At 39.9% G+C, this 14,845-nt stretch overlaps 1 protein-coding gene across 1 annotated transcript; it reads right to left on the bottom strand.

Annotated features, from left to right (window-relative positions):
* Window positions 1-9,379: 9,379 nt before the first annotated feature.
* Window positions 9,380-13,270, bottom strand: TAS2R1 (taste 2 receptor member 1). The gene has a single exon (XM_032279107.1). It carries the CDS (start codon window positions 12,827-12,829, stop codon window positions 11,930-11,932), a length of 900 nt encoding a protein of 299 aa, XP_032134998.1. The 5' UTR covers window positions 12,830-13,270; the 3' UTR covers window positions 9,380-11,929.
* Between the last annotated feature and the right edge of the window lie 1,575 nt (window positions 13,271-14,845).

Raw genomic sequence — 14,845 nt, 5'->3', positions numbered from 1 at the left:
TCCGCACTGCATCTTGGAGGGAGGCCATGGCCACCCTGGCCAGCATGAAGTGGCATCCCCCACGTGCCAAGCTGCATGAAAAGGGCAGATGTGGAAGGTCCAGCGACTTGCGTAATCTTGGCAGGACATGGCGGGTGCAGAATCCTCCACATGCTAATTTTGGAGGTCTCTAACTTGCTGAGGTTTATTGGGAACACTTAAAAAGAGCTAATTGGGTTCTGTGTCAGACCCTAAGAAAAAGGCTTAAAAAATGAATATGAAAAGCAAAAGTTACTAGATAATTATTTTAAGAGAGAGATTTGCAAATTAAAGTCTCTCTCTTTGCACTTATTAAATTAGAAAATGTTAAGGAATAAGGTATAAACCAGCAGTGTTGGCCAAGATATTAAACACCAGCACACCGGTACCTGGCTAGCGGAAATGCAAATCCATACAATTCCAATAACAAGAAATTTGCCACTGCATTTCATAGCCACTGACCCAGTAATTCTCATTTTCAGAACATTTCCTAGTGAAACTGTAAATAATACAAAGAAAATCGACAAAGGTGCCCATTGCATATTATTTATAATAGTAAAAATGAGAACAAACTCAATGTCCCTGAATAAGGAAGTAGTTAAGTACATCTGTTAATTCATATTTTCAACAAATATTTACAGATTCCTCAATTTCTGCGTTCTCTGCTGTACCAGCTCAATAAAATGTTTATCAGTCATTAAAATGATCAATAATAAAATATTTAACATAAGAAGTAAAATGAAATTTACAAAAATATACTTTTGCCATGATTATAATGATGCAAAAATTAAAAATTTTTTGCTTGCTTGTTTGAATGAGAACGTGGACAAATCAAAATTGCTGATTTATTAAGACAGTAAATTCTAGATTATTTCTTCTCCACTACTCGTTATTCATTATTACATTATTTGCAATGAAGAAAAATCTTATTAAAAATATAAAAAGACTAGGCACTGTGTTTCGTGCCTGTAATCCCAGCACTTTGGGAGGCCAAGGCAGGTGGATCATCTGAGATCAAGAGTTTGAGACCAGCCTGGCCAACATGGCAAAACCCCATCTCTACTAAAAATACGAATATTAGCTGAGTGTGGTGGCGCATGCCTGTAATCCCAGCTATTCCAGAGGTGGAGCAGGAGAATCGCTTGAAACCGCAGGCGGAGTTTGCAGTGAGTTGAGATCCTACCACTGTACTCCAGCATGGGCGACAGAACAAGACTCCATCTTAAAAAAAAAAAAAAATTAAAAATGCTCATCACCACTGGTCATTAGAGAAATGCAAATCAAAACCACATTGAGATACCATCTCATGCCTGTTAGAATGGCAATCATTAAAAAAATCTGGAGAAACAGATGCTGGAGAGGATGTGGAGAAACAGGAACACTTTTACACTGTTGGTGGGAGTGTAAATTAGTTCAACCATTGTGGAAGACAGTGTGGCGATTCCTCAGAGATTTACAGCCAGAAATACCATTGCCCCAGCAATCCATTACTGGGTATATACCCAAAGGATTATATATAAATCTATTATAAAGACACATGCACAGGTATGTTCATTGTGGCACTGTTTACAATAGCAAAGACTTGGAACCCACCCAAATGCCCATCAGTGATAGACTGGATAAAGAAAATGTGCCACATATACACTATGGAATACTATGCAGCCATGAAAATGGATGAGTTCATGTCCTTTGCAGGGACATGGATGAATCTGGAAACCATCATTCTTAGCAAACTGACAAAGAACAGAAAACCGAACACCGCATGTTCTCACTTATAGGTGGGTGTTGAACAATGAGAACACATGGACACAGGGAGGAGAACATCACACACTGGGGTCTGTTTGGGGATGGGAGGCTAGAGGAAGGAAGGCAGGGGGTGGGGAGATTGGGGAGGGATAACATTAGGAGAAATACCTAATGTAGGTGACGGGGGATGGAGGCAGCAAACCACCATGGCATGTGTATACCTATGTAACAATCCTGCAAGATCTGCACATGTACCCCAGAACTTAGAGTAAAAGAAAAAAAAAGATTCCCAGATATTAAGCCCTCAGTTAGGGCTTTGGGTGAGGGTGGTAATGATAGGACATTCTAAATAAAACATTGCAACATTTTTAAAAAAATGTCAAAATCCCCACTCTTGCAGGCCTGTGTCAGACCTACTGTGGGACTCCCACTCCTGATCATGACTCTCTGCACTTAAGAAGCAGAAGAGACCAGGGTGTCTTGCTTGACCACGGCCATGGGAGGCTTCAGCCACTTTCCCAGGAAGCCCCTGCTTGTTTCTCCGGATTGTTCTGCTGTATTTTTTTTTTTGCTTTATCAAATGCGATTTAAAACCCCAAAGAGAACACACTGGAGAGTCATTTCACAAGAAGCCTATCCATTCTATTCCTATACAACAGGGAGATAGTCATCGATTCCTGGGATCCCTCTGGGAATTCTTTAGAAGCAGCAGGGCTCAGCCGGTAACTGACAAGCCCCACACAGCACATTCTAGTGGATCTGGGTGCAAAAGCGGATGAAGCGGCTATGATTGACAGGGGTGGAAACCTGGAATGTAACAAAATACAAAGCATGGGAAAAATGTGTGGCATTTTCCATTTAAATTGGCCAGCTGAGCTAGCTGAACTAAGCCCCGGCTAAACTCCTATGTGGGCAAGGGCAGCTATCTCCAAAGATAAGCCTTTCAAGAATGCCTTTAAATGGTTTATATCCACAGACATGGAAACCAGTCCCACCCAAGAAGACATTTTTATTTTTAACATTCTGGAAGCATCCCATCTGTAATCAGAATTTGTTCACTCTCAATGAGCTACAAATGATTGAATCAGTGTTTAAAAATTCTTTACTATAAGCAATCAAACACAACTTCGATGGCCCGAAGGGTTAGAATTTCTGTTCCCTGACCAATTGCTCCAAGCACCTTCTGTTCATGAAAAAGAAGAAAAGAAACACGCTTTTTAGGTTATTTGAGTTTGACCCTATGATGAGTTTCAAACTAACCCCTCTTTTTTAAAATTATATTTTAAGTTCTGGGGTACATGTGCAGAACTTGCAGGATTGTTGCATAGGTACACACATGCCAGGGTGGTTTGCTGCCTCCATCCCCCCATCATCTACATTAGTTATTTCTCCCAGTGTTGTCCCTCTCCAACCTCCCCACCCCCCACTATCCTCCCCAACTCCCCAATCCCAACAGACCCCAGTGTGTGATGTTCCCCTCCCTGTGTCCATGTGTTCTTATTGTTCAACACCCACCTATGAGTGAAAACATGCAGTGTTTGGTTTTCTGTTCTTTGTCAGTTTGCTGAGAACGATGGTATCCAGGTTTATCCATGTCCCTGCAAAGGACACAAACTCATCCTTTTTATGGCTGCACAGGATTTCATTGTGTATATGTATCACATTTTATTTATCCAGTCTATCATTGATGGGCATTTGGGTTGGTTCAAGTCTTTTCTATTGTAAAAGTGCCGCCATGAACATACCTGTGCATGTGTCTTTATAAAAGAATGATTTATAATCCTTTGGGTATATACCCAGTAATGGGATTGCTGGGTCAAATGGAATTTCTATTTCTAGATCCTTGAGGAATCACTACAATGTCTTCAACAATGGTTGTACTAATTTACACTCCCACCAACAGTGTAAAAGTGTTCCTATTTCTCCACATCCTTCCCAGCATCTGTTGTCTCCAGATTTTTTAATGATTGCTATTCTAACTGGCTTGAGATTGTATCTCAATGTCATTTTGATCTGTATTTCCCTAATGACCAGTGGTGATGAGTACTCTTTCATATGACTGTTGGCAGAATAAATGTATTCTTTTGGAAAGTGTCTGTTTATATCCTTTGCCCACTTTTGGATGGGTTTGCTTGTTTTTTTCTTGTAAATCTGTTTTAGTTCTTTGTAGATTCTGGATATTAGCCTTTTGTCAGATGGGTGATTGAAAAAAATTTTTCCCATTCTGTTGGTTGCTGGTTCACTCTAATAATTGTTTCTTTTGCTGTGCAGAAGCTCTTAAGTTTAATTAGATCCCATTTGTCTATTTTGGCTTTTGTTGCCATTGCTTTTGGTGTTTTAGTCATGAAGGAATGTATCTCAATATAATAAAAGCTATTTATAACAAACCCACAGCCAGTATCATACTGAATGGGCAAAAACTGGAAGCATTCCCTTTGCAAATTGGCACTAGACAAGGGTGCCCTCTTTCACCATTCCTATTCAACATAGTATTGGAAGTTCTAGCCAGAGCAATCAGGCAAGAAAAAGAAATAAAGGGTATTCAGTTAGGAAAAGAGGAAGTCAAATTGTCTCTATTTGCAGAAGACATGATTGTATATTTAGAAGATCACGTCATCTCAGCCCAAAATCTCCTTAAGATGATAAGCAACTTCAGGAAAGTCTCAGGATACAAAATCAATGTGCAAAAATCACAAGCATTTCTATACACCAATAACAGACAAGCAGAGAGCCAAATCATGAGCGAACTCCCATTCACAATTGCTACAAAGAGAATAAAATACCTAGGAATACAACTAACAAAAGATGTGAAGGACCTCTTCAAGGTAAACTACAAATCAATGCTCAAGGAAATAAGAGAGGACACAAACAGATGGAGAAACATTTCATGCTCATGGTTAGGAAGAATTAATATCATGGAAATGGCCATACCGCCCAAAGTAATTTATATATTCAATGCCATCCTCATCAAGCTACCATTGACCTATTCACAGAACTGGGAAGGTGGTTACCTTAAACTTCATATGGAACCAAAAACAAGCCTGTGTGGCCAAGACAATCCTAGGCAAAAAAGAACAAAGTTGGAGGCATCATGCTACCTGACTTCAAACTGTACTACAATGCTACAGTAATCAAAACAGCATGGTACTGATACCAAAACAGAGATATAGACCAATGGAACAGAAAAGAAGCCTTGGAATTAACATCATACATCTAAAACCATCTGATGTTTGACAAACTTGACAGAAACAAGCAATGGGGAATGGATTCCCTGTTTAATAAATGGTGTTGGGAAAACTGGCTAGCCATATTCAGAAAGTTGAAACCAGACCCCTTCCTTACACCTTACACAAAAATTAACTCCAGGTGGATTAAAGATTTAAACATAAGACCTAACACCATAAAAACCCTAGAAGAAAACCTAGGCAATACCATTCAGGACATAAGCCTAGGCAAACTAACCTCTTTTTAAAGACAATGTCCTGGACTTGTTTTGTTTTTGTTTTTTGCTATATTTCAATCACTGCACGTTTGTGTTCAATGGCCTGTAAAATGTCTTGTGTATTCTGAAAAAAGAAGGAGTTCACATTGAAATGGCAAGTGTCTATCTGGATTCTAAGAGAATCTGGGTGCACAATACTTACCTGCTAGCTTAACCTAAACATAACCTGATTCTAACGGTGAAGACTAATTGAGGTTTAATCCTGAGTTCATTCACAATGGAGATTTAGCCACCCATGTTTTCCCCAAGAATATACTGGTAGAAGTATACTTGGTCCTGCTTCTTTTCCTTTTTGGTAGAATTACTTTTTTTTATTGTCGATATATATATATATGTTATACATTATGTACATATACACATACAATAGCATTTACCATTTTAGTGTATAAGTCAGTGGCCTTCAGTCGTGCAACTATCACTACCATTTCTGGAAGTTTTCAGTATTCCAAACAGAAATTCTCTGTCCATTAAGCTATCACTCCCCATTCCCCCTGCCCAGCACTTTGTAACTTCTATCCTGCTTTTTGTCTCTCTCTGATTTTGCCCTCTCTAGGTACCATATATACATGGAACTCTGCAATATTTGTCCTTTGTGTGCGGCTTATTTCTTTAACATCACATCTTCAGGGTTTATCCATGTGGTGACATGTATCCAAACTTAATTCCTTTTTAGGAGTATGCCATCGTGTTAACATGCACATTGTCTCCGCATTCATTTGTTAGTGGACATTTGTTTTACTTTTACCTTTTGACTATTGTGAATCATGCCACTGTGAACGTGGGTGTACACGTATCTGTTCCAGTTCCTGTTTTCAGTTCTCTTAGGCGCATATCTAGGAATGGAATTGCTGAGTAACGTAGTCATTCTATGTTTAACTTATTGGGGAACCGCCAAGCTACTCTCCATAGTGATTGCACCATTTTATATTCCCATATGGTAGGATTATTTTATTCCCAAACATTTGCTACCCTTCTCTAAGGAATTCCATATCTCTCCTATATACATTGGGCTTGGCTGCTTGACATGCAACTAACTGCATATGACAAAAGCTTTAGACCTCCCCGTCTCCATCGTTTTCACTCTTTCCCCTAACCTGTCCCAAACAGGAGCTGCTCTGCAGCAGTGTGAACAGTAAGAGGGCTGCTGTACACCCACAGCCAACACACAACACAAGTGAGAATGAGCCTGTGTCTTGAAGGTGCTGCAGTCCTGGCGTCATTTTGTACTGCAGCAAAGCAGCTCCTTATACCTTTTAATTGCTCCCTTCACCTTTCCTCTCTTCACTTGTGCGTGATTCTCTGCAGGGTCTTTGCTTCCTTTCTTTGCCAGGTACTTTTGCATGTGCTGTTTCCTTTTTCTAGAATTAGCTGTCCTCCAAAACCTGTGACATTATGAGGAAGAAGCATACAAAACTGTCATTGTTGCAGACAAAAAGTCATCAAAGTCTAGCAGTTTCCTATGCTTAACATAACTAAAAACAAATATGGCAGTACGCAAGCATTGTGCTGGGAACTTGGTTCCAGTAACCCCTCAGCTCCTCTCATTAAGCTTGTAATCACTCCTAACCCCATTACGAAGATGAGGAAATGTAAGGCTCAGGCTCATCAAGTCACTTAGCTCATTAGTGGTGGATCTAGATTGCAAATCAGGCTCTTAATTAGGACCCTCTATTGTTCATCGTGTTCCCTCCTGTGCACTCCCCTCTTCTCTGGAGGGGCTGCTGGAGATTCTTTGTGACAGTACTTACTACGGTTCCCATTACCTGGAGGTTACATTCATTTGTGCTCACAATGATGAAGAAGCTTAGCCAAGCTTGTGTTATGTATTATTCTTAATCCCATCTTGCAGATGAAGAAACGGAGGCTCAGCTCATTAAAGTGTTTACTGCATTGCACAAAAGTTACCTAAATCACCAAAATAAACGGGTGCGGTTCTAGGGAGGAGAGCTGAGGAAACTGTGTTGTTGGCTTTGTGAACACAGTGGTGTGGCTTGCCTGTGGACTAATAACCTGTCTTTCAACAGGACTACACAAATCCACTCAGCCTCCCAATCTAAAACGTCACACTCAAGGTTCCCTCTCATCCCATAGAGCCACTTCTGCAGACCCATCATCAACCAATGATGCTGAAAACATCATACCTCATGATCAAAGGCATAAATTCTTAGTTCAGGGATTTCAAGTATTTTAGCAGATAAGCAGTGGTAGTTTGGAGAACATTAATCATGAAACCAAACTTCCTGACCAAATCTATATCTGGTCAATGTTTCTAGAAGCCACCAGCCTGGGTTTCAAGTGAAGTAAGACTCACTAATTCACAATCACAAATGTACCATGTGCTGTTCAAATGGGTGGATTTTTTGCCGGAGGACATTCCATGTATTTAGTGATGTAAGATCCTAGTCCACTATTAGCCACTTGTTTATTTTCTACACTGCTTTTCATCTGTTCATCCTCAGAAGAATCGGAAATTTCCCCAGCAGTTCTGGAATTTGGGTTATTCAAGTGGTGCCCACCAAGTGCCAAGTCCAGTCTAGCTACAGGACTTAGTCCCTGCACACTCCCAAATTCAAACATCACCAGGCACACTTACGTGTGTGCTTACCTTGCAGTACTTACACCGATCCATGGAGGGGAGAGAGTTTAAGTCATGGAAGTGATACTCTCTCTGAAGACCATGCATCCCAACTTCAGAAGTAGCAACAGAGTTACCCTGTATCACTTTTACTCTGAAATGTCGAAGTTTCAACAAAATGAATCTTTAGTCATTTAAAAAATTGATTTGTCATCAGAAGTTTAAGTCAATTTTTGATTTAATATTATGTTGATGATCTTGTGGAGAAATGTTCAAAATAGAAATGATATAAAATGCCAAAAATAATAAAAGGAGACCCACACTTCATTGATATAATAAATACATTTTACATTTAAGGATACCAATTACCAATTCCTGATTCCCAGTCAAAAAGATTAAGTAGATCCAGATGTCACAGATGTGAATCCACATGTTTATATCACATCTTAAAAACAATTGTTATTTTAATCCTACCAAGGTAGAGGGTGCTGTATTTGAGTGAGAGAGAGACTAGTTTTGTTTAGAAAGACAGCAGTGAAGACAGCAGTGAAACAAATGTCCATGAGCTATCTTGAATTCGTATTGACTCTCCCCCAAATCTTAGCATTTTCAGCTCATTGAGGAAATTTTCCTAGTATATAATCTTCTCTTGGCATAAAGTTTTCCTAGAAAGTCTGCAATTTTTAGGTAACAAAGAATATTAATAACAAATGAATTTTCTACCGATCTCAAGTTTGTGTTAATATGATGTTCAGTCTAACACCAAACTCCTTCACTAGCAACACCCTCTTTAAAACATGTGGGTCTCCCAGACCTCGTCATTTGGATTTTTCTCCATTATGGGTGCCATCTGTATGTAACATCTGTCACCCCTTTGATTGCCAATGTGAATTTCAATGGTTTGGCTGGTTTCTTTCTCTTTTGCATATTTCTAACTACCTGCTTCTCCTCTCACCCAAAGAGGTATAACTCTACAAAGACAAAAGTTATGGAAACTATGTATTTCAAACCTAAAATCAGAATATCCATAGCATGAGAAGTATGCCTGCACTTAAACACACGATGGGCGTAACATTCGAACTGCCCGGAGCACCTAGGATGCCTGGTCATCAGCCTCGAGAAGACAGATGGTAGACATTACGTGTCTTCCTAGCACCTTCTGGCCTGGAGCATTGTATCTTCAAACAATTGTCACATTTGAATGAGTGAGAATTTAAAAGGCATTTTCTATTTGTGAGACTTTTGAACTGCGTTTAACATTCAAATTATGAATATATATATATATATATATATATATTTTTTTTTTATGGAGTCTCACTCTGTCACCCAGGCTGGAGTGCAGTGGTGCAATCTCAACTCACTGCAATCTCTGCCTCCCAGATTCCAGTGATTCTTCTGCCTCAGTCTCCTGAGTAGCTGGGATTACAGGTGCACACCATCACACCTGGCCAATTTTTGAATTTTTACTAGAGACAGGATTTTGACATGTTGGCCACGATGGTCTCGAACTCCTGGCCTCAAGTGATCCACCCGCCTCAACCTCCCAAAGTGCTGGGATTACAGACTTGAGCCACCATGGCTGACCAACATTTATAGTCTTAAAAGTCTATTTCTATCAACACACAGATTTAGCCTTCTCTGTTGCTGTTATCATCTTCAGTCAGTGGAGACTGTATAAAACCCCTGGATTGGGGACTGAAAGAGCCAATGTCAGAATAGAGAGTGGGACAGAGTAAGAGAGCCCTTCTCCCCTGATTTGGAACTGCTCATTGAATCCTGATCTAAAGTGGAATGGAATAAGACTGCTGGGTTCCGTTTCAGTGAGAGTCTGCCTCCTGGTGCAGAGTCTATTTGGAAGCCACAGCCAGAAGCCACTTAACTGAGCACTGGGTGTTGAATCTCCTTGGGAAGCCACAGGATGTAGAGGAGGTGTGGCACCACCACATCCTGCAATCAGCAGTCAGCCGGCCTCACCTATGGGCGTGTTATTCCACAGCCAAGACGCCCCAGGGCCATAATGTCCAGCCCCATCTCTAAAAGTACAAAAGTGAGTACAAAAAGCTGTTGCACCATGATAGAGGTCAACCCACTGCTTGACGAGGACAAAAGCAATTTGGCAAGGCTGGAGAGTGCAGATGAGCGTGTCTCCAGAGAGACAAAGGCTCAGTCTGTTTTGCTTCTAAATTTGAGCAATTAGTGTCCTACCCAATACACATCAACTCAACAGCTAGGCAACATTTCTGGAAGAAATATACTTCTAGGAAAGTAGACAATGAAAATGTTTTTAGAATAGTTTGTTTTATTATGAACTCTTTTTTAAAACAATTCTTGATAACAGCATACAATGCTAGTCATACCTTAATATTTATCTAATTAGGGAACATTATTGAAGCAGGAATTGCTTGAAATAGAATCAGAATTTAATACCAGAAAAAAAAAAAAAAAAAATTGAGAGTTGTATACTGACAAATTTCTCTCTGAATGTTTGCAATTGCTCCCACTCTTTCAGGTACACATATCACAGATTCAGGGAACAGGATACTCCCTGTATTTGAGATGTGAGAAAAATAAAAGTGACTTTTCCTTGTCCTTTCCCCCAATCAAAAGAAATAATTACATCCAGGATACAAATGATCTTCCCACAGCTGATTTCCGGAGTGTGTGATTAGCTACAAACCTTCCTACCTAGTGGGACATTGGAACATGAGATAGCAGGAAGATGGAGATGGTTATTTTGCTCCTTGGGGAATGAAGTGTGAAACCTGTGGGAAGCTGAGAGTACCCTCAGCTCTTAGTTCCCATGCCCAAGAAGATAAGTACATCCCTGAATCTTCTGATGCAAAATCCTTCATTGGTGTATTATAACCAGGCCTGCGTGGCTTGGCTTAGAAAAGCTGTATTTGGGTTCCTATTACTGGTGATCGACAAATCTAAACCTCAACCTACTTTGCATCATCACGCCTGAACTACAAGTTATAGCTAAGCTTAAAAACATTTTTTACTTTATTTACTTGTCTGGAAGTGAAAGTGTTCTGAAGCTGTTTTGAAAATATACAAGTATATCAATATCTATAATATCTCTATATCTCTATCTATCCCTATCTATCTATCTATCTATCTATCTATCTATCATCTTAGTATTCAACATCATCAATCAAACAGAAAATGCATTTGTGAATTCAAGCAGATGGAGACACCCCCAGCTCACCCACCTACTGATGTTGCTTCCTTCGGAGGCCATGCAATGCAGGAGGAGTTCCAAATTACGGTCCTTGGTTGAAAGAGTCTCAAAGTCAGGCACACAGATACAAGATGAAACATCTTTGCAAGTTATTGTCTGTTCAGAGTGCACAGCTAGGGAAAAGGAAAACAAGCATTCAGTCCTCCGTTCCTCCTCCTCCTCCTCCGTCTCCCCTTTTATCAGTTGATTGGACATGTCACCAAAGCATCTAAGTTCTCTGCAGGATGAAGTAGGAGAATATGCTTATAAGGATGGAGAAGACCTGCTTGTTCTCACTTCATTTGTGATCTGAGGAGAAAGAATGGCTCCATTGCCTGTGACTCCAACAAACAGAGCAGAAATAATATCCAGGTAGACAAGAAATGAATAGTCAGCCCATTAAGGTCAGGATAAACCATCTAAGACTAGGCATCAGATAGACATGGACCATACAGCATTCATGTATCCTTCTGACATCACAAGTTCAAACATGTGCTTTTCTTTTTCATCAAACATTTTATGTTGAAATCACTGTAGATTTGAATGCATTTTTAAGAAGGAATACGGAAAGACTCCCGAACAATTTACTCACTTTTCCCCAGTGGTAACAACTTGCAAGATGATAGCACAAAATCTTAACCAGGATACTGACATTGATGTAATCCATCAACATATGTTGTGCTTTGAAAATCAGTTTAACTGTTTGAAAAAGTACCAAATCTATAAAAATGCCTCAGGCTGGATAAACAGCCTGAAGGGGATGTTTTGTATATTTATGAACAGGCTGCTTTGTCTGGCTGAGAGAAGTGTCGCATGCGTGGGTAAGTCATTGAATCATGGGTTCTTTTGAACCGATCAAAGTTCTCTCTCACTGACAGCCCTTACTGTGGAGGAGGAACTTTTTTGCATTTTGTTTCAATTTAGGATTTCCTAAAATTAAGATGAGAGAGTGTCCAGAAGGGTATGTGCCAATCGCAAGGATGCAGAGCATAAAGATGAACCTTCTGATGTGAAACCTTATAGAATAGAGAAAAACTTTCATCATGTAGTGGGAAACATAGAGGATTAGGAAGGACAGGATGGACAGCCAGGCGCTGATGTGGCCACTCCTGCCAGGAGCCCTGCTACTGGCTATTGTGTTTCTCATCTGCCAGGTGTGCCTCCCCAAAGAAAAAATCAAGAGCAGAACAGCAGCAAGGAAAATAAGCAGTGGCACTAAGAGCTCAGCAGCAACAGAGGTAATCTGTATAGCAGGTATATCTTCTATTTGAATTGTGGCATTTTGGGAGAAAAAGTTCATGAGGCTGTGTGGAACAAAACACACTGAATATTTGCTATGGAAAACACAAATGATAGATACATATAGCAGAGACCCCAGGATCATCCACGGGACCAACTTGGATATCTTCATCTTCAACCAGATGAAGAGTGGGTGAGGGACGCTGGAAACCTTGGCGCAGTAGAACACGCCAAGCCATGTGGCAAGCCAAAGTTCCAATTCGTTTATAAACATGACAATTACACAACTCTCAGGATACATGATTAATTTCATCAAGAAGAGAACAACCAGATTAATGTAGAAGATGAAAAACTGCAGAAAAGTTCTAGAAAGTGCCAGGCAGGAAAGAAGGAGATCCACTGGAGCCATTTTTCTGTGCTTGATCAAGTCCATGCCATTCACCACCACAATGATGCCATTCATGAAAATCCCAAGAAGAAATTGTATCACTGCAAGAAGAAAGCAGATAATGAGGTCAGACTCCAGCATTTTAGGAAGAAAAAAATTATTGACTTAAAAATAATAAAGTTTTAGAGTTTTGGACAGGTTGGATTATTCACGCTTTTCTTCAGTTGAATCAGGACTTCTCTGGGGAACAAGACAACAAAGGCATGAGTCAGGAAGGTGGTGTACATTTGCTTATGTCACTGCTTTCTCAATTTAGTTCTGAGAGAGTCAAATAAGGAAGAGATACTCTGCAACAATTTGCTTCTTATTGATGGCTTTTGCATTTTACAGTTTTGCCTAGCTTTCAAAGTCATCACAAGGCAAATCATGGAATCAGACACCTTCAGAGGGCTGGGAGAACAGCTTCTCCATAGTAATTAGCCAAAGGTACTCAATTCTTCATCTCTACTACAAATAATTGATTTTGCCTACAGGTGTGATTCTACTTAATGCTATCTTTGCATTCTTTAAAAATATGTATTTTTGAAATTTTCGCTTGTGTTATGATGACATAGTACAACCAGCAGCAAAGGACTCCTGAGTAGATCTCCGATATGCAATGGTTGAGCAATTCAAAACTATCTATAAAATACTTATAGAATAAAATATGCGTAATAAAACAAAAGTATCACTAAGTATAAAGGCAAAGTAATTAGGCTTGCACGTACGTGTGTGCACCAGGTCATAGTCCTAAAGGAAAGTAAGGTGCAATGAAATGAAGACCGGCACTGAGCACTGTTCGCTCTGATAAGCATCCGCAGGATAATTCAGGGGTTAAAACTTTCTCTCTCTTATTTTTTCAAAACTATGAGTTTTATGACATGAGCTGGTCACTGTAGGAGAAAGTAAAGATAAAATAGTACAGGATTAAATTTGTTGCTTTCACTCTGTAACACGCTATGAAAAGTTAAATTGGCATTTCTTAATATGTATACCATGCTACCTGTTATGCTGAAGTGAGTTTTCTCGGTCTTCATACTATTGACATTTTGGGCTGGCTAGTTCTTTGTTGGGGCAGGGGCTGTCCTGTGCAATGTAGGAAATGTAGAATGTCTACCACGTTCCTGCCCTTTACCCACTAGATGTCCTCTCCAGGCTGTAACAACCAAAATGTTTCTAGACATTGCCAAATGTCCAAAAGTGGCAGAACCACTATGAGGAGACAAAGGTAGATGAACTATAGTGTCTATCTTCCAGGCATTTCAAGACTAAAGGCAGAGCAAGCCATATGTATAATGTGATATAAAACTAAGTTAGTTCTCTCTTTCTCTTTAGAGACAGAGTCTTGCTTTCTTCTAAGTTGGAGTGCAGTGGTGCAGTCACAGCTCACTGCAGCCTCAAATTCCTGGGCTCAAGTAATCCTCCTGCCTCAAGCCTTCTGAGTAGCTAGGACTATAGATATGCACCACCACGGCTGACTGCTTTTTAAAATTTTTCATAGATATGGAGTCTTGCTGTGTTGCCCAGGCTGACCTTAACCTCCTGGCCTCAAGCAATTCTCCTACCTCTACCTCTCAAGGTATTAGGATTATAGGCATGAGCCACCGCTCCCAGCCAAGTTAGTTCTTTATACAATTCACCACCAGAACACAAAGTGGGGACCAATTTAATAAACATTGGGAGAATTAAAGCTTCTCCATCTTAGCACTTAATCAAAATATACCTGGCAGACCTGATAATGAGGCATATGTCTTAATGAACATGTGTTACTTTGTCTAAACATGTCATAAAGAATACTTAAGATTAATCTTATTTATAGAAAACTGGAAGGGAAAACTTATTTTTAAAAATAGTAGAAGTGAAAGTGAATCTGTAGGTTCTTTTATGGCTCTTCTCTGAATAGGACTGTCTGTGCCGTCTTGGACTCCACTTTGTTCTTCCTGACACAACTACAGTGAGATGAGGAGAAGGAAGAGACAGGATCATCTTTAAGAAAGCACCAAGGGAAGTGTTCATGAGCAGATGCCTCAGAATAAATCCAAATTTAAGCATATCAGGAGGATGAGCCTTGTTCTCCATCCACTAGAAAGAAGAAGAAACTTTGTAATTTCACATTCT

The sequence above is a fragment of the Sapajus apella genome, unplaced genomic scaffold (genome assembly GCF_009761245.1).
Source record: "Sapajus apella isolate SASKATOON/1434 unplaced genomic scaffold, GSC_monkey_1.0 scaffold11, whole genome shotgun sequence".
In the NCBI taxonomy this organism is placed as follows: Eukaryota; Metazoa; Chordata; class Mammalia; order Primates; family Cebidae; genus Sapajus; species Sapajus apella.
This window is presented reverse-complemented; position numbering and strand designations above follow the sequence as displayed.

Bases quoted from the DNA above. Each gene is read 5' to 3' on its own strand.
- TAS2R1 (XM_032279107.1), bottom strand. From the start codon at position 12,829: ATGCTGGAGTCTGACCTCATTATCTGCTTTCTTCTTGCAGTGATACAA.